Below are 22,827 nucleotides of genomic sequence, written 5' to 3' on the forward strand. Positions count from 1 at the left end.
CAGGAAGATCAGCGATGACGTGACCTGACTCCTGAGTGACAGCTGTGACACAACGGGGCGCTGTTGTGTCCGCTATTTTGCGACCAGACTCCACTGTCGCCGCCATTTTGTGAGCGTGCTCTGGTGCGGCTGTCGTCTCACGAGTGAGTGCGGCGTCACGTTCCTCGTCCGCGACACCCACAGTAAAAGGAGAGTCACACAACACTAGTGCATAGTCCATGAAATCTCTCAATCGGACATTAACTTCCCCTCCGGGTAACCGTGACTTAATTGGTTCATTGAGTCCAAAATGGAATAAATCTTTAAACAAAGCTTCATCATATAGTGGAACTTGATATACTAACTCACAGAACTGCTGAACATAATCCTCAATAGATCGATCTCCTTGCCGTAGACCTAGTAGCTGGTCGACTGGATCTATGGTTAGGCTGGATTGGTGAAAGGCTGACATAGAGACCGGAACTGATACCTCAGTGACGAGGGGATACTGGGCTGCTGGATCCTGGTATGGCGAAGTCTTCTGTAATGAGGAGTCAAAGGCGAGCGGATCCATTTGCAGTTTTTATTCTTTCAAGGTAACCAAAACAATGATCAATCACCAGCGTCAGGGATAACACAGATAATGCAGAGACATAGACGTATTCCAGGCAGAGGTCGGGGCAGGCAGCAATCAGCATAAACAAGGTCGAGAAACAAGAGCAATGGTCAAAGGGGCAGGTGGCAGGGAATCACAAGGAGTACAAACAGTCCAAGATAATACACGGCAGGGACAAACACAAGGAAACCGCTCGGAAATGTCAGACTGGGCTAAACAAGACTTCGTGCCGAACTAAAGGTGATCCTGGACCGGATCATGACAAACGTATTAGCTGATGCAACTGTGTCATTTGAACTTCCTTTTACGCAGATTTTAACTGCTTTGTCGAATCGTAGTTACACGGGATTCGAACCGGTGCTTCTTGTCTTCTAAGTCCGTCTCCGTACTCCGTGAGCTACCGAACAAACTTGTCATCTATGAAAACCCATAGATATGAAGCTGGATGTGTGCGATGCTAACGTTCAGAAGCATCAGTTTTCAAATCTCCCAGCATATTAATATTGTTTTGAAGTCATAGCATGATATTCTTCAAGTAATTGTGCGAAAATTACGCTTTATTAAATCGCAACTCTGTAAATTTGTGTGAAAGTGTTCATTTATTTTGGAAACTGCAGTGATATGTACTTATTGGTACGCACCCAGGTACGTAAATGCCATGAGACCAGGTAGCAAATTTCATTGTCTGCTATAAAATATGAGACACCAATGTTTCAGGAGTTTAGGACACGTGCTTATTTGATAACTGCTTTATTTTCTTTTTGGGTTCACGTATATGCTTTATTTTTTAAGATGAACTGTTAGATGCCACTGTTTTCTGTCATAGCTGTGCAAAGATTTGATTTCAAAACCAGTATCATAGCTATTAAAACAATTACTTATGATTTTAAATAAATATTTAACCTCTGAATGATCTCAAAGTATGACGAGGTACTGAAGTCTGTGCTTTAAAATGAAATGATTATTATCGTAATTCAAGTGATGAAGGATTTTGAAAGTCTGACAGTAAAGTGCTGAGTGCTGTAAGGTTAAACCTGCCCACTTTAAATGTTTCAAAATTATTAAAAGTTAAAAACCAAAGGTGTTACAAATTTAGAAAAGTAATCTAATGTGATCAGTTACATTACAATACTTATTACATTTTAAATAGTGTAACTTGTAATCTGTAACTTATTACTTTTCCAAAGTAACCTTCCCAGCACTGACCATGTTGCCCAATACCTCCTTGTTTTTCTTGAAAGTCTAGATACAGTTATTCAGAAATACAACTGAACAGATTACCGTTTTGTAAAATCCCACGGTTAACTCTCAGCATAACAAGGAGTGGACTTTTAACACAGAAGATGTCTATCTGGACAAAAGAGAAAACACACAAAAGTATGTAAAAACATACACCCAGAATTTCATTCATTCTTGTAAGAAACAAAATGGCACATGAAAATGAGAATTAAAAAAAATAGTATTGCCGTTACAATATTGTGAGCTTTGAAATTAGTTAGTTAGTCATTTATTCAAAGCGACTTACAAATGAGGACAACAGAAGCAATCAATTGTAGTATTAAAACAACTAAAAACATATCCAAAACTAAAAGCTAAAACTTTATAAAATACTGCATATACACATTTTAAAAATAAAGAAATTAAATAAAATGACAAACGCATAAAACAAAATTCTAAACTTAACATTTAAATGGAAAAACAAGAAAGCTAAAAACAATTTAAAATATTAAAGAACAAAAAGGTATAAGAGTATAATAATGATTTTAACACAACACTAAGCTAAACACCAGAAAACAACTGCATACGTATGTGTATGTAGAGCCATATTATATTATATATATATATATATATATATATATATACACACACACACACACATACATACACACACACATTTATAAATTCAATATATATTATTTCATTTCCATTTAGTTTGTTGAAGTATTAAAATAACTCAAATTAAATAAAACTAAAACTTAATAAAAGACCAATACAGACATAATAAATTCAGACATAATTTAACTAAAATTAAAATAGATAACAAATACAAATTAAACAGTAGTTTATCAGTAATCCTAAAAAAATAACACTGAGCCAAACACACATGCTAAAAACAACAACTTACACATAGTAAGAAATGGTTCTAAAAACTGAAACATAAGTGAAACAAGTAGTAGTAAAGAGGCGAAATAAAAAGCGATACTTATAGCCTTTGTCGGGTTCCCTGCCTGGTGGAGTCGCATGGTAGAGTCGATGGTCTTTACACTCTTTGGTCTTCACATGACCGCTGCCACAGTAAACTAAGCTTTTTTATACCCGTCTAACAAAACACTAATCCAATTCAGCTGAACACACTTTATCCTTATTTTTTCCACAACAAATGGCCAAGCAAGCGCAGACACTGACAAGATACGCGATACAGAACGAGACCAAACGCGATATCGGCACGTCTCCGCACAGTAAACAAAACAAGCGTTTCGAAAAAAACTTTTCAAATTAAAGCGAAATTAAAAACATCTAGACAGAGAAGCAACTTTAGACATACAGTATAAGAGGTTGTTTCTTTCAAACTTAAATAACTAAACTGAGCAAATAGATTTGCTACATTTAAAAATTATAGGGTGAAATAATAAATGCAGTTTGGAGAATTATTGAAATATATGAGCCTATATATTTAATTATAAATGTTTCAATTCTTCCTACAGAACCCCAACAATAATAGTCTATCTTCCAAAAATAAATAAACAAATAAATAAATAAAAAAGAAAGCATTATTGCCATTTTAAATGATCGCTGTCAGTTTGTGAGCGGCACCTGGCACCGGTTACTGGAAGCCTATTTTTGATGCACACCACACGCTAAACTCAATAGAAACATTATTAATTAACACTAACATTAAAAATCATTGTCTTCTTATTGATGTTTCTACAAATAACGGTGTGTTACACTTATTGGTAATATTTCATACTTGCTGAGCATCTATGATCATTAAATTGTGCGTTATAAAGAGCGTGAATGACTTTACAATTGTTAAGCATCTCATCTGTATTTATCTGTAAGTGAATTTAAAGTTAAAAAGGTCATTCTTCATACTGAACAATGAGAGCGAAGGTCCGGCTAGAATGCTGCCAGGATGAAACCAGATTAGTAAATGCGTTAACTTCATTACAGCTCATTAATGTATTATGCACATTAATGCACATGAACGCCATACCACAAAGTCGTTATTACGAGTGGGAAACTCTGAATTTTCTTTAAGCCCCGAGTTTCTGAGTTGGGGGCGTGTCAGTGAGAAAACATGTCGGATGCAATGGATGCAGCCAAAGACTAAAGATATGCAGCGTCGGTAAAGTTGTTGAAATGAATAAAATTATTATTTTTGTAATGTACAATAAAACTATATAAAAGTTACATACACAAAATATTATATTAATGTATAAATATAATAGAATATATATATATATATATATATATATATATATATATATACACACACACACACATACATACATACATACACACACTGAATAGAATTATTCAGTTTACATCACCTTCATAAATTAAATAAAACGGAAAAAGAGAAAACACAATGATGCACATTCTTCTTTCAATATTTTGTAGATGTAGAGTTAAAAAAAAATAGTTGAATTGTGTAGAAAAGTTAAATCGCCATCTTTTTCCGACCAAAGTGACTTGAACGCAACCGACGTCGTAATAACGACTTGTCAACTCGTAAGTACGAACATCCCGGGAACACTTGAACGCAGCATTAAACTGAAGTACTAAGTATATGCATCTCATTTTTACCCTTTGTTTTGACCCACATTATACTGTTCATTGAGGGAGGGTATTTTGAATGTATTGTACCCACATGAAATGACACTCTTATATTTCTCCACATTTAAGGAGGCAAATTTTAAACAGCAATTGTAATTGGAAAAGCCTGTCAAAGAAAGGGGATTGTCCGTACCACTGGAATACCAGGAATACTCATCTCTATGTTCAGAAATGTGATAAAGTGCACATATTCATGTATTAACATGACATTTTGGATTGGTGGTCCACACCCACATTATAATGCCACAGGAGGTGGAGCAAATGTATATGTGTCGGAAGTGAACTTCATATAAATTTGAGTAGGAATACAGCTGAGGATCCAGAGACTGTAGATCCTTCCACACAGGCACAATGTCGACCTACAAGGTGACTGTATATATTAGTAAACAGATGATTGCTCAGACAACAAACAGAATTTACCTGACGCTGATGGACTCAGAGAAGCGGAGCAGTGAAAGAACCCTGGTGAATTACTGGTCTTCTATTCCTAAAACGGTAAGAACTTCAAATACTTGATTATATTTACTTTAAATGTGCAGTATGTAATATTGAAGAAAATCCCAGCCATTCTGCTCTGGAACGCACATTTCAGAGTAGAATTACTAGCAATAGCATTATTTTTTCAGAGAAACAGCCATGTAAATGTAACATGTTTCCTAAATATCTACAAACATATTCTTTTTTGGTTTAAGAAGAGTCAAAAAACCTTTGTGTGTGTGTGTGTGTGTGTGTGTGTGGAATTGGAATGTCCAATTGTTGTGTATTTGGGAAAAGATTCTTGAAACTGCATCCTAAGACTTCCAGAACTAGTTAAGTCTCCGCCTCCAAAAGGCAAAATGAGATGCGTACTCTATGTCTATAAAAGAGGAAGGTCCAGGTTATCTCAACGGTTTACCTTCTGCACATTGTGCATTTACTATAGGACAATCTGTTTTTATAACATTTGTTCTATATGTATCTGAAAAATCCAATCGGAAATTTTAAAGGAAGTGTTCCAGGGTTTTGTTTTGTCTTCATGAAAGTTATGTATTTGTAGTAAGAGTTTCAAATATTCAAAAATACACTTTGCTTGTTAGTTTCTAAGGTATTGTAACTCAGTATTCTGCATCAATTCTGTTTCATGCCAGTGGATATTGAGTTTAGTATTTGCCCATTTCTGCTTTTGAATATGGTGTTTCCCAATAAATAGATTTATTAAGGTTTTATTGTTCTTACCAGAGTTCAAATGCTTAAACATTATTACAATAGCTTTTCAGATAACTGCACTTTCATTTAAAATAAATTTTAGTGAGTACATCCCAGTCAACCTCCAAACATCCTCCCACTCAATATTACTATTTGAATTTTAATATGCTTTGCATGTTGTTAAACTTTTTCTAAAATGCCCTATTGTTCTTATTATTAAGGGCTAAGCACTAAAGTTACATAGGCACTTGTTGTACCTTTTGGTCTTCTTCGTCTTCTCCTCTTGAAGTCTATGGCAGCCCATAGAACCATACATAGGAAATTTATGAATTTGGCACACAGACAGAAGACAGTCTGAACTGTTACTTTTGTTTATTGTCGTGAGACCGGTATTGTCAGATTCTTTGGGACATGCCGAGAACAATGATACCAATTACACCATAGCCGGCTGAACTTGCTGTTTTGAGCTTTCTTGAAAAACCTGCTTTTTTGCCCAATTTTTACAAAAAAAAAAGGATGCTGTTCGACTAAATCTGATGCTGTATTGCTACAACATTTTGGCGTATTGACACTTAACTTTATGCGTTAGAGTCACCCCACACGGACCACAACACATCTATTTGGTCACAGCGCCACCTATTGGTCAAGTGATTGTATTAATGGTGTTTAACCATTTAGACTAGTCTCCAAATCACTTTTAATTTCTCATATTTGCAAATGGTCTGATGCTCCCTGCCATACTAACAGGGCTGGCACCAAGGGAGCATTCGTTTGTTTGTTTGTTTGTTTGTTGTATTCCCCCACATATAACATGTCTAATAAATGTTATCATTAAGGAGATCTCCCTTGACATCCATGTGGAGAAGAACATTGGAGACATTGTCCAGGTGAAACTTGAAAAGCAGAAACATCTTGTCAATTCTCCTTGGTTCTGTAAGCATATCACAGTGCAAACACCTTCTGCAGACTACTTTGAGTTCCCCTGTTATTGCTGGTTAGTGGACGAAAATGAAGTGATGATCCGAGAAGGCGCTGGTACGTGACTCAGTCTCACTTTATTCATTATCCAGTTTTTAATGAAGCAGTATTATTATTATTATTATTATTATTATGTTTAAAATTCAGCTGTGATTGAGTCATGTCTTAAAAGCTGTCCTTTCTATGTGTTATATGTGTATTATCTATTTCTTTATGTGTTCATCTAGCTCGACTGCCTCAGGATGACACCAAATATTTTCAAGAGCAAAGAAAAGATGGACTGGAATCTAGACAGAAAATAATCAGGTTTGATGAAAGAGATTTTTGTTTTTGTCCCTAGATACAGTTCAGTGTGCTTGACACAAATATCGGTTATCTGTCTCTTACCATTTAAAACCAGAAAACATTTTTACTCAGAAAAAATTCACCCGTACCATGTAAATTAGTTTGTAATCTGGGGTCAGTGGAAGAAAAATGGCAGGGGACAAATTAACTTTTTCTGGACTAAATTTATAATGGGGTAAAAAGTACTTTTACTCCATTACATTGGCCAACATTTCTCTGGTTTCCAATTAGCCAATTTCACAAAGACACCACTGCAGAGAAAGTGACTTCGCTTACCCAGTTGCAGTTGTTGTTTTGGCCTTTTCACAAATAAAGTTTATTCTTCTATGCCTAGAAATGAATTGCTTTTTGTAACTGATCCAGATACTCAGATCACCAACTTTACATGCTCACAAGTACTGGGTATTTTGACTTTTGCCAGCTCGCATTTCATTTTCACAAATAATGTCATCTAACAAATAGCTCATCACATCAACAAGAAATTAAGGGAAGCTGTATGTATTCCTAAAACAGTGATGATGTGCAATGATTCTTCTCAGAAATGTTAAGATGCATATTATGATTGACTTAATTATTTGGAGCTAGATTTATTGAGTTCTCTGTGATGTTTGGCAAGCCTTATTTGCCATGGTGAATTCTACCCCTACCTTGCTAAAAAACTCATTAGTTGCCATGCCCCAAACTCAGACCATTAGTTGAGATAGAAAGTAATGTGTTGGGCTTAGACAAGGAGGATTTCCATTCAACTCATTGGAAGAACAGTACTTGAAATGGATGCTGAGCTGGATTTTTGCTTCTGAGGCACTCGGTTCTGGTTCTGGAAAAACACTTCACATTTAAATGTAATTCTTGGTGTAACTGTACAAGTAAATGTTGTTTTTCTTTTTAAGATGGAACGAGTGGAGCCCAGGCTTCCCTGGGAGCATAGATGCCAAAGTGAAAGAACTTCCTAAAGAAGTTCAGTTTGATGGAGAAAAAGATTTAGACTGGTATTGCAATTTAGCGGAAGTGTAAGTTTGGGGGACTGTGTCATAGCCACAGGCCTTGTTGCTTTGTTACAGGATTTTCCCTCAGTTTTTCAGAATGAAATTCAGCACAAATGCAGAACCATAAAATAGTGTTCATGTTTCTAACTATACTGTATGCACTCTGTTTCAGGGTGGTGTATTTAGGTCTTGAGAAATTTTACGATCACTTTGAGTCCTTTAAAAAAATTCTGGATTTTGAAAATATACTTAAGCATTTGGGAACTCTGGGCCACAAGACCGCAGTACTAGGTTTGGATAATTTCTTCCTCCGTCAAGAATGTTTGTTCTCTTTCAAGGGAACTCACACTGCGTCGGAAGTTACGATGTTATAGGAACATCTCTTGAAAGCCTCTGCATGATGTGAATCAAGTGAGAAATCAGTCTAATAGTGAACGTCATAAGCTGCGTTTCCGTTACCCTTCAAATTGCACAAATTGAAATAGCAAAATTAAAATACGCCTAATGGAAACACAAAAAACTCCCATATAAATCGCAAAAAAGTTTTTACGCTCACATGAGGTGGTTTTTCAGGCAATTCGATATTTCAGAAATATTTTGCAAAACAGCAATGGAAATGTTTTTTTTTTTCACATTTACAGGTCACATGGTATTTGCAAAAATTCATATGATCATTCTTCAGTGTACTATAACCTCCAAGAAACACTTCATACATGGCTGCTCTCGAGTACAAGGGGCTTTTTACCTGCCATTAATGCTTAGACAATTTACAGTGCACACGTCTGCGGTGCATTACGGCTCTGACACGGCCACCGGAGTTGATCGCGGCCACTCAATTCAATTCAATTCAATTCAATTCATATTGCTTTATTGGCATGACATACTTAGATACATATTGCCAAAGCATTGTACATAGCAGAATAAAAACAAAACAAATATACATCCATAAATAAACAAAACAAAATACATCCATATATATTTAAATAAACATTAATGTTACTACTAATGCAGATGTGTTCACTTTTTACTTCTTAGTTTATGGCATTTATAAATATGTTGTGCTACCAAAGAGGAAGTAGGTCCTTCACAAAGTAATATTCCTAGTTTGTCATTTTCATGGAGTGACTGGAACTCAGGAATAATCTGCTGTATTTTACTGTACAGTGCGTCTCTGAAGGACGTGTATTTGTCACAGCGGAGGAGGAAGTGTTCCTCCGTCTCAACTGATCCTGATCTACATTCGTTACAGATTCGCTCTTCTTTAGGTAACCACGTCTTTTTATGTCATCCTCTTTCTATGGCCAGCTGGTGGTCACTCAGTCTGTACTTCGTCAGTAGATGTCTGTGAGTTATATTCCTGACTGAGACCAGATAGTCAGCCAGACTGAACTCTCTGTTGAGTTTCAGATAACATTGGAGACGACTTTGGTCTTTGGTTTGTTCTTTCCAGTGCTGTATGCATGTCTCCTTCTCTTCGTTCATAATTTCTTTGATTCTTCCAGGTTTTTCAGGGTTGGTGATATTGAGTGTTTTGTTAGTCAGATCTGACACCATTACACAAAGATGACTTTTTTGAGCACGCATTTTAAAATGCTTTAAAATGAAGAGAATATTCAGAACTAGAGTTTAAGTGGATCCAGAACTTTAAAACTCTTTTTTTAAGGATTAGATTCAGGGGGAGACGGTGTTATTAGGTGTGTTTCTGTGCACATGAAGTATGACACTATCCAAAATCTTTGTCCAGATTCTGATGGGGATGTCTATTTTGAATAATTTTGTTCGTATGGCATGCAGTGCCCTACGGGCTTTTACAAGTAATGTTTTTATTGCCAAATTGAAATTTCCAGTGAGAGTTAAAACCTGACCAAGATAATTATATTTACTTTAAACAACACCACACTTCAACATGCTTCACAATATATGTTTATGTTCTAGATTTGTGGGTTTTTTCTGAAATACCACAATCTTAGTTTTTTGGATGTTGACTTCTAAGTTCCAATCATGGCAGTATTTAGTTAAAGTGTCACGGTATGAATGGGAGACACAAACGGGGAAAACCAAAATCTCACTAAACATACACAGGGAAAATCCAGGAAGCAGGCAGGACAGGGTTCCAGGCAGACATCAGGGAAATATTATAAGACGTGCAAACACAGGGAGCTTAAATGGGGGAAAAGGCAATCAGGTAAATGAGGAAACAGCTGGGCAGAATGGTGAGTGAGAGGAGAACATGTAGTCTGTGACAATGGGGAACAGCTGAGGGTGTAATAATGAATGACAGGTGAATGGAATCTGGAGAATTGAGTCCGAGAGGATGCTAGATGGTGACATCTTGTGGTGAGAAGGAGAACCGCAGGACCCAGACTCATGACAGTTCTGGAGACCTTCTGGTGTTTTAGATAGAATTAGTAATTCGTCTGCATACAGTAAATATTTGACTTCTGTGTGGAATAATTGTAGTCCTGGACTGTCTGATTGGTCCAGTAGATCTGCCAATTCATATGTTAAATAAAGTCAGGCTGGGGCAGCAGCCCTGTCTCACTCCTCGCTGTTGAGAAAAATAGTCTGTCCTTTGCGGTCCAATTTTTACTGCACATTTATTTTGGTTATACAAGTTTTTAATTAAGTCATATATTTGACCCCCTATGCCACTTTGAAGGATTTTATTAAACAATCCATTATGCCAAATGGAATCAAAAGCCTTAAAATCTATGAAGCATGCAAATATTTTTCCCTCTTTCTTTTGGTGTACATGTTCATTTATTAATGTGTGTAGTGTGTGAATATGGTCAGTCGTTCGATGTTTAGGGAGGAAGCCAATTTGAGATTTGCTGATGACATTGTACTGCTTTAAGAAAGATGAAATCCGAGAGTTGATTATAGAGCAAAATACTTTTGCCAAATTACTGGTTACACATCCTTCTGTAGTTATTAGGATCTGTTTTGTCTCCACTTTTAAAGATAGGAGAGATGAGTCCTGTGTTCCAGACCTCAGGAAAAATGCCTGAACTCAAAGTCAAATTAAAAAGTTTGAGTAGTGCACAGTTCAGGAGAGCTGTTTTTAAGCATCTCATTTTTTATGTTGTCAGGCGGGCCACAGGATTTCTTACATTTGAGGGATTTCAGTTTTCCCTAAGTTCTTGTTGGGTTATTGGATAATCTAGTGGATTTTGGTTGTTTTTGATACATGATTCAAGAGCATTCAATTTTTCAAGGACTTTTAACTGGTTGGGATTATTCAGAGGGTCAGCTTGATGTGTATAGAGCGTCTCAAAATAATCTTATTAAATTTGACCATCTTGTATGGCTAGTTCTTGTGGCTTTGTATTGTTTAGACTGTTCCAAGTGCTCCAGAACTGACCCTGATCAATTGTGGTTTCCATCTTCTGAAGTGTGTTGTTATAATAATCCAATTTCTTCTGTCTCAGTGTGTTTTTGTATTGTTTCAGAAGTTCTGAGTGCTTTAAGCGTAATTCTGTCAGGACCACTATCGTCAAAAGATAGATACTTGGCATAAAGTTTTGGTTTGGCGGTATGGTTCTGTTCTGTGCAAAAACTCCCTGCCCATCCATGCAGCCTGTCATGAATGAGCACGGAGAGCAACAATAATAACCCCCCTAGGGTAAACAGAACAGAACAAAGCAGATATCATTAATGTACTTAATGATATTTAAGCGTATTTAAATCTGATTCAGCAAGGAATATCACAAAGACAAGTCCTGACTGTGCGAAAGGAGGAGTTGGGGATGGAGGAGGGTGATTTGCTCCTGAGCAAGCGGAAATAGAGCTTATATAGGAATGCCGCGATAGGTGTTGTATTCCTATAGGTAGATACGATCAGCTGACGCAAGCTTGACTCACGTGACCTGCCAGAACTAACGCTAACACTTCATTTCTGAGTTGACTGGATCTTTGTGTTTTTTATGATTTTCACGTTTAATGCAAAGATTGATCTGGCTGTGATCAGACAGGGGTGACTGAGCTTTGACAGTAAGTGCACTGAAATGGGAGGGGCTTATATTTGATATGGCATAATCTACAACACTGTTGCCGAGATTTGAGCTATAGGTGAATTGTCCACAGGAATCTCCTTTGATTCTACCATTGAGGATATAAAGACCTAAAGTTTGACAAAGGTGAGCTACCTCTTTCCCATGCCTATTGACTCCAGTATCCTGGTTATTTCTTCTAGGTAGAGTACTGAAGAGATCTTGGGGTAAATGTGTGAACAGATGTTTATCTCCCAAGTTATCAATATAGTCTAATTCTGAACCAATTCGAGCATTTAGATCTCCACATAGTAAAATTTTCCCCAGAGTTTGATATTGATTAATTTCTACCTGTAAAGTGTAAAATACTTCGTCGTCGTAGTATGGGGAATCTGATGGAGGAATATAAATTCCACAGATTAAAAGGTCTTTTTCTAGGATTCCAAAGCTTTTATCCAATTTTCACCAAATGTGATTTTTGCCTTGCTGTACTGGTGATGTAAAAGGGGCAAGGTAATTTTTATCCATATGACTAAACCTCCAGAATCTCTACCACGATGTATTGAGTTGAGTTTCCAGGAGGGCACTATGATTTCAGAGTAACTTTCTGAATTAGGATGTCAACATTTGTGATGCTATTTAAAAAATCTGTGTTTGTGCTTTTTAATCCAAATGTTTTAGAGCAGAAACCCTGAATATTCCAAAAGCTGATATTTAACATTTTTATATGATCGGCGATTAAGCAGTACTGCTGTTTATCTGGAGGCAAAAACTTGTTTTATAAATAAAATAAAATAAAATAAATATTAAAATAAAACAAAACAAAACAAAATAAAGTAACAGTAATAATAGAGCAAGTAAAAAGGTAGTCAAACTGATTAAAATAAATCATTGTGAATAATGACTTAAAATAGTAGTAATATTATAGTAACAATAACAACAATCGATAATAAAAATAATCACAATGATAATAATCATTGTGTTGTGATCAATCATTGTAGATTTCAGTTGAGCATTTCTCTCAATGATTGGGTTTATACGAGCCGTGTCACACACGTTTCTGGATTGCCTCTTTCGATTAATTATAGCCAAAATCCATCGCCATGACCTATCGCGCGAGAAAAAAAATTACGTTTTAGTCGCATAACATCGGTTAATGGAAACGCTGTCATTCCACAATACGTTTATCAACATTTATACAATATCACCAAAGTTATTTACCACTATAGACATCATGACCAGGAAGCTATAAAGCAAACCCGAACAAAACAATGGATAAGTTTACATGGACACCTCAAATGTCGTGAATCTGAACGTAGTGTTTACATGAACACTAAATAAAGCAATCAGGTTGACGTGTGCGTTTGTGTCACAAATTTCATATCAATTCATTGTTTTTTTTAGCATGCACACACTGCACTAATATACAATATAATATAACGCTGTTTGCGCATACTATTCTCCTGCATTGATTATTTTCTTTGTTTTAAAAAGCAGACTTAATATTTATCTATTTCGGTTCCTAATTGGGAGACGATGAGGCATTCGACTTCCCACGCAGGGGTTCCCTTTTCAGGAAACCATGGTTACAAGATGATTGCTTGTTGTTGTGGGAAACCAGTAAATTTCGACTCAAGTTTCTCTTTTGTAATCTGGACAGAGGAATTGGTGAAATACTGGAATAAGGATTACATGTTTGGCTATCAGTTTCTGAATGGCTGCAATCCTGTCATGATCAGGAAGTGCACAAAGCTTCCAGACAAATTTCCAGTCACACATGAGATGGTCGAGGGCTGTCTGAGGAGAGGAGTCACACTACAAGAGGAATTACAGGTCAGAAACAGTAAGACATAAATCACTTGAACAGCTGGTCAATTATCGAATCCAAGATTTGCTTGTGTTGTGACCTCCGTCACATATTTTAGTTCAGGGGTGTCCAATAGGTCGATCGCGATCTACCAGTCAATCGCGAAGGCAATGCTAGTAGATCACGCTTTAGGTCAGTGGTTCTTTACCGGGGGGCGCGAGATAACTTAAAACTGTAATATAATATTCACTAATGTTATGACTAATATGTTAAATAAAGTAAAAAAAATATATATAAATAACACCACCTCTCTACGTATTCTGTGATATTCTGTGTTTCAGAGCAGCAAACCGTTCCTCATCGTGCTGTGTGAAATACAGACTGAACGGCGGCTCAAAACCGCTGTATGAGCATGTGATACGCAAACTACAGCTCTGGGCTGGATAAAAGAAGCCAGTGTCACACTAGTAGCCTAAAGTTTTAATGGATGATGATTGTAATCAAGTTAAAGATGATTACAGTGACATACAGGATCGTGCATTAGGCACGCGTTGTGTACGTTATTTGATGCGCAAACGAACCATGTATGTGCTCTCGGCGCAATGATCACTATAACATCATATTTCTGCTTGAAAACAGCTCAATATATTCACGTAGTTGAACACAGCGAGTGTTTTATAACTGATGCTCTCGTGTTTTGGAGAAGTTTGTGAGGATCAGTGGTGTTCGTGTACATACGGGCATCAAACGCTCCAAACAGCTTGTTCTGACAGAGGAACTATTCACTGTGGCGTCGAGTCGCCTTCAGATCAGAGTTCAGAATATACATACTTTTACGTTTTTTGCAAAGTATGTTTGAATTTTCAAATCTTGAATTCGCGTTGTTTAAAAAAAAATTATATGAAAATACAGGTTTTAGTGAATAGAAAAGTTTGGGCTTGCAGTATTGATTTGGAGAGGAGGGGGTCTTGGTTGAGAACCACTGCTTTAGGTAAATGCAGGCACGGTTCTATAGGGGTACTAAGAATTGAACATTATTATTATTTTTTTTTTATGATTAAAAATTTAATTAATGCAATATAAAGAAACATCCAAACAAGCTTTTTTATTTAGGCCTATTTATTTTACATGCATTTTATTATTTATTTATTTTTCACTTGGTAGATCTTGGTGAGTTTCTCATTTGAAAAGTAAATCCCCACACAAAAAAGTGTGGGCAACCCTGTTTTAGTTTATATAAAAGACTCATATCAGTGTTGTTTTAACCTACAAACCATTTGTTCTAAACTATACACCTATGATCATGTTTACAGGCAGGAAACATCTACATAGCAGATTATGAAATACTGAAGGGAGTGCCAGCATCTAGCAGCCAGCGCTATCTGACTGCACCCATCTGCCTACTGTACAAGAATAATCTGAACCAAATTGTGCCAATCGCCATTCAGGTATCTGTCTCATATAGAAATGGTATCAAATGAAAACATAAATGAACTAAAAATAAAAGTCCGGTAACACTTTATTTTGATGGTCCCTTTCTAACATTCTATTGACACTAAGTAATGTTGCAACTACATGTCAGCAAACTCTCATAAGAGCATTAGTAGACTGTCTGCTTCATATCTACTCACTCCTTATTGTGTTGGTCTCCCAACAGATATTCTACTGACTATAAGTAACTTTACAAGAACGTGTCAACTTAATCTAACCCTAACCCTACCAGTCAACTAATACACTACTAACACTCTAATGAGAGTCAGTAGAAATGTAGGTGCAACATTACTTATAGTCAATAGAATGTGTTAAGAGGACCATCAAAATAAAGTGAAACCAAAAGTCCTTTTGCAGTGAAGTAAATAAAAATGTCCTGTTTGCCTTTATTATATCTGAATCAGCTCAGTCAAACCCCAGGGGAAATGAGTCCAATCTTTCTCCCAAGCGATAATAAATATGACTGGATGCTTGCCAAGATGTGGGTAAAATCCTCAGACTTCATTGTACACCAGTTGGTCACACACCTTCTCAAGACACATCTGTTGGCAGAGGTTTTTGAAATAGCCATGTACAGACAGCTTTCTGCCGTCCATCCCGTATACAAGGTACCTGTATTTCAGTCATGATATTTAGATTCAGTGCTAAACTGGAGATTGTGCTTTCATGTATGTCAGTTTATTGATGAAGGGTTGCTTGCCTTTTTTCAACCATGGTTTAATGTTAACCAAAAGCCTCCAGAGCACTACATGAAAACCACTTTTTGCTATTTCACATTATGCTTTTTGAATATATTTTTTAAATGATTTAATGCACGTTTAAATGCATAATTTGCTTCTTACAGTTACTGATACCTCATGTTCGTTTCACAATTGCAATCAATGCAAAGGCCCGTGAAAACCTCATCAGTGAAGGCGGGGTCTTCAGCAAGGTAGCTTCACAGCTAATTTAATATATCTATACATAAACAGCATCTTGTTAGAATCCAAAGCAATTCTATTCATATTTGGTTATTTTGGCTTTGTCTGGCAAGCTATAATTTCTGTCTGTGATATAGGTTTAAAGACGCTCACGGTATTAACAAATCTTCATCATGACAAAACTTTCAAAGGCTTAATTGCATTTAGTCGGCTGGTGTTCACTTTAATAGACTGTGTAAACCAGCATACCTGTGTAGCTCCTAAATATCTAGAAATGCAAAAACATCCTCCAGAATAAAACTTCACCCATTATCCCCTAGATGGTCACTTGAGTAGCCTAAATAAATGCTTACAGTCTAGTTAATTTCTGAAAATATTTAGGCAAAAGATTAACTGTATTCTTGGTATCCAAAGATTAGTAGCATCAGTGGAGCTGGGATGGAGAAACTGATGAAAAATGCCATGGAGACTTTAACCTACAAGTCCCTGTGCTTCCCTGAGGACATAAAAGCTCGAGGAATGGAAGATGTGCCCAACTACTATTATAGAGACGATGGCATGAGGATCTGGGAGGAAATACACAGGTAGGTGGTAGGGTAGCAACAGTTTAGATCCTGTACTGTGCAAAAGTACAAATTAGTCCACATATGTGCCAATAAAAATGTTTGATACCCAGAGTTTTTTTTCTTTCTTTCTATCTCTCTGTAGCTTTGTTTCTGCTGTGGTCATGATCTACTATGACAGCAATAAGGCGGTTCAACAAGATGTGGAGATTCAAGGATTTGTGAAGGATGCCTGCTTCGGCATAAATAATTCTGACAGTGAGTACAGGTTCAACTTATCAAAGTGTCAGTGTGTGTTTGTCTGTGAAAGCATGCATGATTGTTTGTGATGTATATTCAGTATGCATCGTTGTGTGTATCAATTCACCTTTAAAAGTGTACACAAGTTAAATGCATACTGCCACTGTTCACAGGCTTTCCAAAGTCTCTGAAATCTCGAGAGAAGTTGGTCGAGTACCTGACTGTCGTGATTTTCACAGCTTCAGCACAACATGGTGCTGTCAACTTTGGACAGGTGAGGTTACACACACGGCAAAAGTGTTTAAAGGGATAGTTCACCCAAAAATGAAAATTCTGTCATTAATTACTCACCCTCATGTCGTTATAAACCTTTAAGACCCCCGTTCATCTTCAGAACACAAATTAAGATATTTTTGGTGGAATCCGAGAGCTCTCTGACCCTCCATAGACAGCAAGGGTCCTTACACGATCAAGGCTCAGAAACAGTAAGGACATCTGTAAAACAGTCCATGTGACGTCAGGGGTTCAACCGTAATTTTACAAAGCTACAAAAATAATTTGTGCGCAAAGAAAACAATAACAACAATTTATTCAGCAATTCTTCTTCCCGAGTTACTGTCTTGCGCATGCGTCGTTCACATGACGCGGAAGCAAGCGTATGCGTCGTGAGAGTAATTAATGACATAATTTTCATTTTTGGGTGAACTAACCCTTTAAAATTGCTAGGCAAAATTCTGGATAACATCTGTAAGCTAATATGTGAGAGTTTATGTTCCAGTTTGACTGGTACAGCTGGATCCCCAACAGTCCTTCCACCATGCGCAAGCCACCTCCTCAAAAAAAGGGCCAAGAGGATATGATGGAGTATATCATGGAGAGTCTGCCTGACCATGGTTGTTCCAGCGAGGTTCTGGGAACAGTTTGGTCCCTCACTCGGACCGAGAAGAATGAGGTTTGATGTCTGATTCACATCTACTTTTCACTTGAAATTGTAAAGAACATGGCAGCAGTCTAGTCTAAATCAATGTGAAAAAGAATTAACTTTTTACTAGCTAACTTTTTACGGGTTAAAAACATATGCCAAAGATGATGTTTTGAGGTGTATTTAAGCAAAAATTAATTTCAAAACTGGGATTTATACTTGACTACAAAAGAGCGGAGTAAAAATTATTGTCTTGTTTTCAGAAAAACAAGTCAAAATGAAGTGAGTTTTGCTTGAAACAAGAAAAATAATCTTGTTTTCTGTTTGACATAAGATTATTTTTCTTACCCCATTGGCAGATTATTTTTCTTGTTTCAAGCAAAAACTCACTTCATTTTGACTTGTTTTTTCTGAAAACAAGACAATAATTTTTACTTGTCTAGAAAATCCTTCTTGATTTAAGAATTTTTTTATATTTTGGCTGGAAACAAGACTAAAAATCCAAGTAAGAAAAGCATTTTTTGCAGTGTATTCATTTAATGCTGTTTCGTATTTAAAATACTAAATATTAGGAGCGCCGTTCTTTTGTAGTCAAGTATAAATCCTAGTAAAGGATGAAACGTCTACTAGTACACAAGAGCCCGGTTTCACAGACAGGGCTTAGACTAAGCCAGGATTAGGCCATAGTTCAATTAGGACATTTAAGTCATTTTTATAAACATGCTTTGAAAAAAACATTACTGGGGTGCATCTTGAGACAAAACAAAGGCACTGATATATTTTAAGATCAGTCAGTGCAAGTTTATTTCAGTTGAAACAGCTCAGACTTACATTTTAGTCTGGGACTAGGCTTAAGCCTTGTCTGTGAAACCGGGGGTGCCACACTGATTCATTTTAAATTCAAATGTAAAACCGTGTAGAATAAGTAATCTAATAGTAATCTAGTATTTAAATTGTTACTTACCTTGAGTAATCTACCAGAATATGTTACAAATGACATTCTACACCCTGTATTCTGTAGTGAAATACATTTCTCCCAATCCTTCCTCAGCACAAAAACTTAACAGGCAATCTTCTGCTCTTCTCTAATGTTGGTCTGTGCATGTCCCATGTGTCTGGATAGTTTTGAACTAAAATATCTAAAAGTTATAGAAAGGACCATTTATCTTAAAGAAATGATTTAGAAATAGAGTAAAATGTTGTTGCTGGATCACGTACAGCATTGGCACAATTAAGTAATTAAATCATTAATGTTTTGATTAAGGTCACTGAGGGGATAGTAAGAAAACAGTTCAAAGTATTGTGATTATGTAGTTGTAACAACATTAGGAAGAGTTCTGTTGACTCACGCTAATGTTGTCAGTTCACAATAACAAATTGCCACCTTTATCCAATTTAAAAATGTAGTAAAATCAAATTGGCGGTACAAATCATATTGATTTATTCTTTTAAATCTTAAAAAAAATATTACAAGTTGAATCTTGTGCAACTTATAAAATGAAGCTGAAATTGGGTAAATTATTTTGGTGAGATGAAGTGACATGACTTGCTGATCAATCATTTGCATTGATTCTGATTTGTAGTGCAATTTTAATCATGTTCCACATAATTTTACAAGTTCTTTAAAGAAACACGGCAAATACTTCCAGATATTTCCATGTTATGAGAACATTCTTTTCTGGGGTGTTTTATAAGCTTGTCTGAGTGATTGACAGTAATGAGGGGGCGGAGTTTAGAGGCGAGTCAGTTTATCTTGTAAAAAGAACGAAAAATATTGTTCTGTTTTCTGAAGACCTTTTTTTCCCCCCAGCTGTTCTTAGGCATGTATCCAGATATGTACTTCACAGAGCAACCAGTGAAGGAAGCCATAAAAACTTTCCGCAAGAAACTAGATGAAGTGACCAACATCATCAAGAGCCGGAATGAAGAATTAACATTGGCCTATTGCTATCTGTCCCCAGACAAAATCCCCAACAGTGTTGCAATTTGAGGAAATACTGGCAGAAACATTTTGCCGGGCCTAACCATAGTGTTTACGGCCAATGCATGCTTCACAAAGAAATAGAGAAGAACAGCTCTACTCAAAATAGGAATTATTGTAAAACAGAGCATTCTGCTTTTTTTTGTTGGGAAGTATGGGATATTATTTCGTAAAGCCTAAATCTGTGCATTAGAGATGTGCGGATGAGCTAAAATGTCACCCGCATCCGCTGCTTCAAATAAATTATCCACCCGCCACCCGCCCAACGTATAATTTTGTCTGATATAGATATCCGCACCCGATCGTCACTTTAACTACTCTAATTCTTTGTTTTAAGCATGATGTTATCAGATTCAGTGACGTTAGAACTAATCTGCCGATCTCTGATAGTAAAATAATACGCTGATCGTAAAATGCTTTTAAACAAACATTTATTTATAAAACAAAAGTTTGTCTTTGGCCAGATTAGCCTACATTTTCTTAATAAAATAAACACAGGCTTCACTCCCTTAAGACTTTGAATATCGCCGTTTCTGTCACTGCAACACACAGACACACACAAATGACTGGATAACGGTAAATGTTCTAGCCCTGTCTGTTCAAATAATTTGGAATATTATACTGCAACAGATATAGAACAAAGGCCTATAGATAACAAAACGGTGCCAATTCAGCCTAAATGCCATGTTGTAGGATTAGCTACTTGGCCTTTTCCTTTGCACTGTGCAAAAACAGAATTGCATCTACTGTACCAGGATTCAGACGATTCCGCCTCGCCTCTGATAAAATGTAGAAACTGTAACTTGAATGCAATGTAAGTCGCTTTGGATAAAAGCGTCTGCTAAATGCATAAATGTAAATGTAAATGCCTCTGAAACGCAGCCTGCTGCACTAAATGAGCGTTCGCTTGCACCGCTTGTTGCAGGAATGCACAAGATTGTCCTAGCAAGGCGCTGCAGTCGTGGGAATAAGCGATCTTGTTTCTCCCAGAACAAAAGCAAATTTTCCTGTGAGGACTCGTCTAACTGAAAGTTTGAAGAACAGTACTCTTCCACTTCATCCATCATTCTGGGTGTCTCTTCTTCCCATTCTGCAAAGTCCACCTTCTGCTTTTTCGCTCGTCCGCTGCCATGTTCCGCTGCAATAATTTTAAAACGTAATAATTAATTTATTATTTACAATTTTTAATACAATTTTGACTACCTTGTTCTGCCGCTGGTGAGGAGAGAAAGGTGCCTTCTGCGTTCTGGCTGACACTGGGTTCTTCACTTATAAGCTCTCGCACACGTCTCTTCACCTCCTGTCTGGAGTCAACATTTTCAGTGATTTAAATCTGGGACAGAGAAAAGTGCCGACCTTGTGTGTGGAAGTTAGGAGCATCTTCTCATCAAGCAGGCTGGATGCGCGAGCACGGAGAAGGACTATGTATGATGGATCTCCAAACTTGGACTCACAGTGTCTCTTAAGTTTGAAAAACCAGAGTAACACCATGTGAATTGTTGGGTATTTTTCTCCTTCAAGCTCGTTAATGGCTAATTTGAAGAGAGTGAGGAATTCAATCAAGTGCATGAGCTGGTCTTGAAAGATGCCCTCCATCCGATGCAGCTGGCCTTTGTCTTCCAGGAGCTGTCTGATGTCACTATACTGTTTTAGTATAGATTCCATCATGTCGACTTTACTGTTCCATCGAACTTCACATTCTTGAATGACAGCGTGCGCTAAACTTGCAACAGCACCTGTTCTCTTCAGAAATGTCACCAGGCTTTTGCACTTATCTATCATTTCCAGCACGTCTTTGATGCCTTCTGGTGCATTCCTCTCACTGAACGTGTGTCTTAACACCGTGTTCAGCGTGTGTGCGGAGCACGGAACCCAGTGGTAGGTCCGAAGTGCAGCCTTAATGTTTGGGCCCTAGTCACTGACAAAAACAATTTTGTCTGCTGTTATTCCATAACTCATTAACACAGTGGTTATTTGATCATGGATATTTTCGCTGGTTTTTTTAGATGACTGTCAAATTCCTCTGTTGCCAGAATGCGACTTTCCAGATGCCACTTCTCGTCGATATAGTGACATGCAAGAACAGTATATGCCGTCTTGTTACTTTACATACAAAGCAAACAACACTCTTTTTCTAACACCATCCTATAATATTTAAAAATACATTTAAAATATTTTCCTTGTATGGCTCTTTTGCCTTTCCTCAAAATGATTTAATATTTTATGTAAATTAGGTGTCGTGAACTGGAGTGCATTTTCTGCACAATACAGACAGGAGTGCCGGGTGCCGTATTCACAGACCCAGTGCCTACGGTGCAGTGAGATACTGTATTTAAAGACTGCACACCTAGGTATGTCAGGAATGACAGGAGGGGAGTCCTGTGTGGGTTTTATTCATTCAAAGAATTTGAGGGCTACTGCTCGGTTGATTGTTTTATCAGTGATGGAGGTGAATTTCAGAATGAGTAGATGCAATTTTTTTTTCTTTCTCATGTGTCATGTTTATAGTCTATGGTCTTAATCTATATTTGTATATACAATTATATTTTCTGTTTTGTTCTTTGAAATAATAATAAAAAAGATCACTGTTATCAGTTTGGTTTTTTGGAGGCACCATGCATAAAATAGGATGCAGACACTGAAAATATACTGTATGTAGTCAATTGAATTTAAAATTACTTTGTTGGCTTAAATATTTCACATGCAGAATTGCCAAAATTATACTAAATAAATAAATAAACAAGAACCATGACAGAGGACAGATTAAAATAAGAAAGGCAGCAGCTATTTGCACTAAGTGATAGCAGGATTTTCTGCTATTTAAACTACTTATTGCAAACAGTGGTAATTACCTGTACCTCAGTATTGTACTACAATATAAAACAGTATTCAATAATAACTTATTGAGTGTAAATTATAATTTTAATTAAAATTATTAAATGGATATCACCTTATTGGGACAATAAAGCCCTCCCTCACAACCTTTTG

General features: G+C 36.7%; 1 protein-coding gene across 1 annotated transcript; it reads left to right on the top strand.

Annotated features, from left to right (window-relative positions):
- The first annotated feature begins 4,229 nt into the window (after positions 1 to 4,229).
- LOC131539153 (polyunsaturated fatty acid 5-lipoxygenase-like) lies at positions 4,230 to 22,282 on the top strand. The gene is made up of 14 exons (XM_058773504.1): positions 4,230 to 4,927; positions 6,454 to 6,652; positions 6,823 to 6,901; positions 7,831 to 7,950; positions 8,099 to 8,217; positions 13,576 to 13,748; positions 15,036 to 15,170; positions 15,618 to 15,821; positions 16,058 to 16,144; positions 16,548 to 16,717; positions 16,842 to 16,954; positions 17,110 to 17,210; positions 17,715 to 17,888; positions 19,669 to 22,282. Exons 1-14 carry the CDS (start codon positions 4,784 to 4,786, stop codon positions 19,846 to 19,848), a joined length of 1,998 nt encoding a protein of 665 aa, XP_058629487.1. The 5' UTR covers positions 4,230 to 4,783; the 3' UTR covers positions 19,849 to 22,282.
- Positions 22,283 to 22,827: the final 545 nt, after the last annotated feature.

Source organism: Onychostoma macrolepis, chromosome 04 (genome assembly GCF_012432095.1).
Source record: "Onychostoma macrolepis isolate SWU-2019 chromosome 04, ASM1243209v1, whole genome shotgun sequence".
NCBI classification, from domain to species: domain Eukaryota; kingdom Metazoa; phylum Chordata; class Actinopteri; order Cypriniformes; family Cyprinidae; genus Onychostoma; species Onychostoma macrolepis.

Coding starts and splice junctions, on each gene's coding strand:
- LOC131539153 (XM_058773504.1), top strand. CDS start 4,784: ATGTCGACCTACAAGGTGACTGTATATATTAGTAAACAGATGATTGCT. Junction 4,928..6,453: donor GGTCTTCTATTCCTAAAACG/GTAAGAACTTCA, acceptor GTTATCATTAAG/GAGATCTCCCTTGACATCCA. Junction 16,718..16,841: donor ATCTGGGAGGAAATACACAG/GTAGGTGGTAGG, acceptor ATCTCTCTGTAG/CTTTGTTTCTGCTGTGGTCA.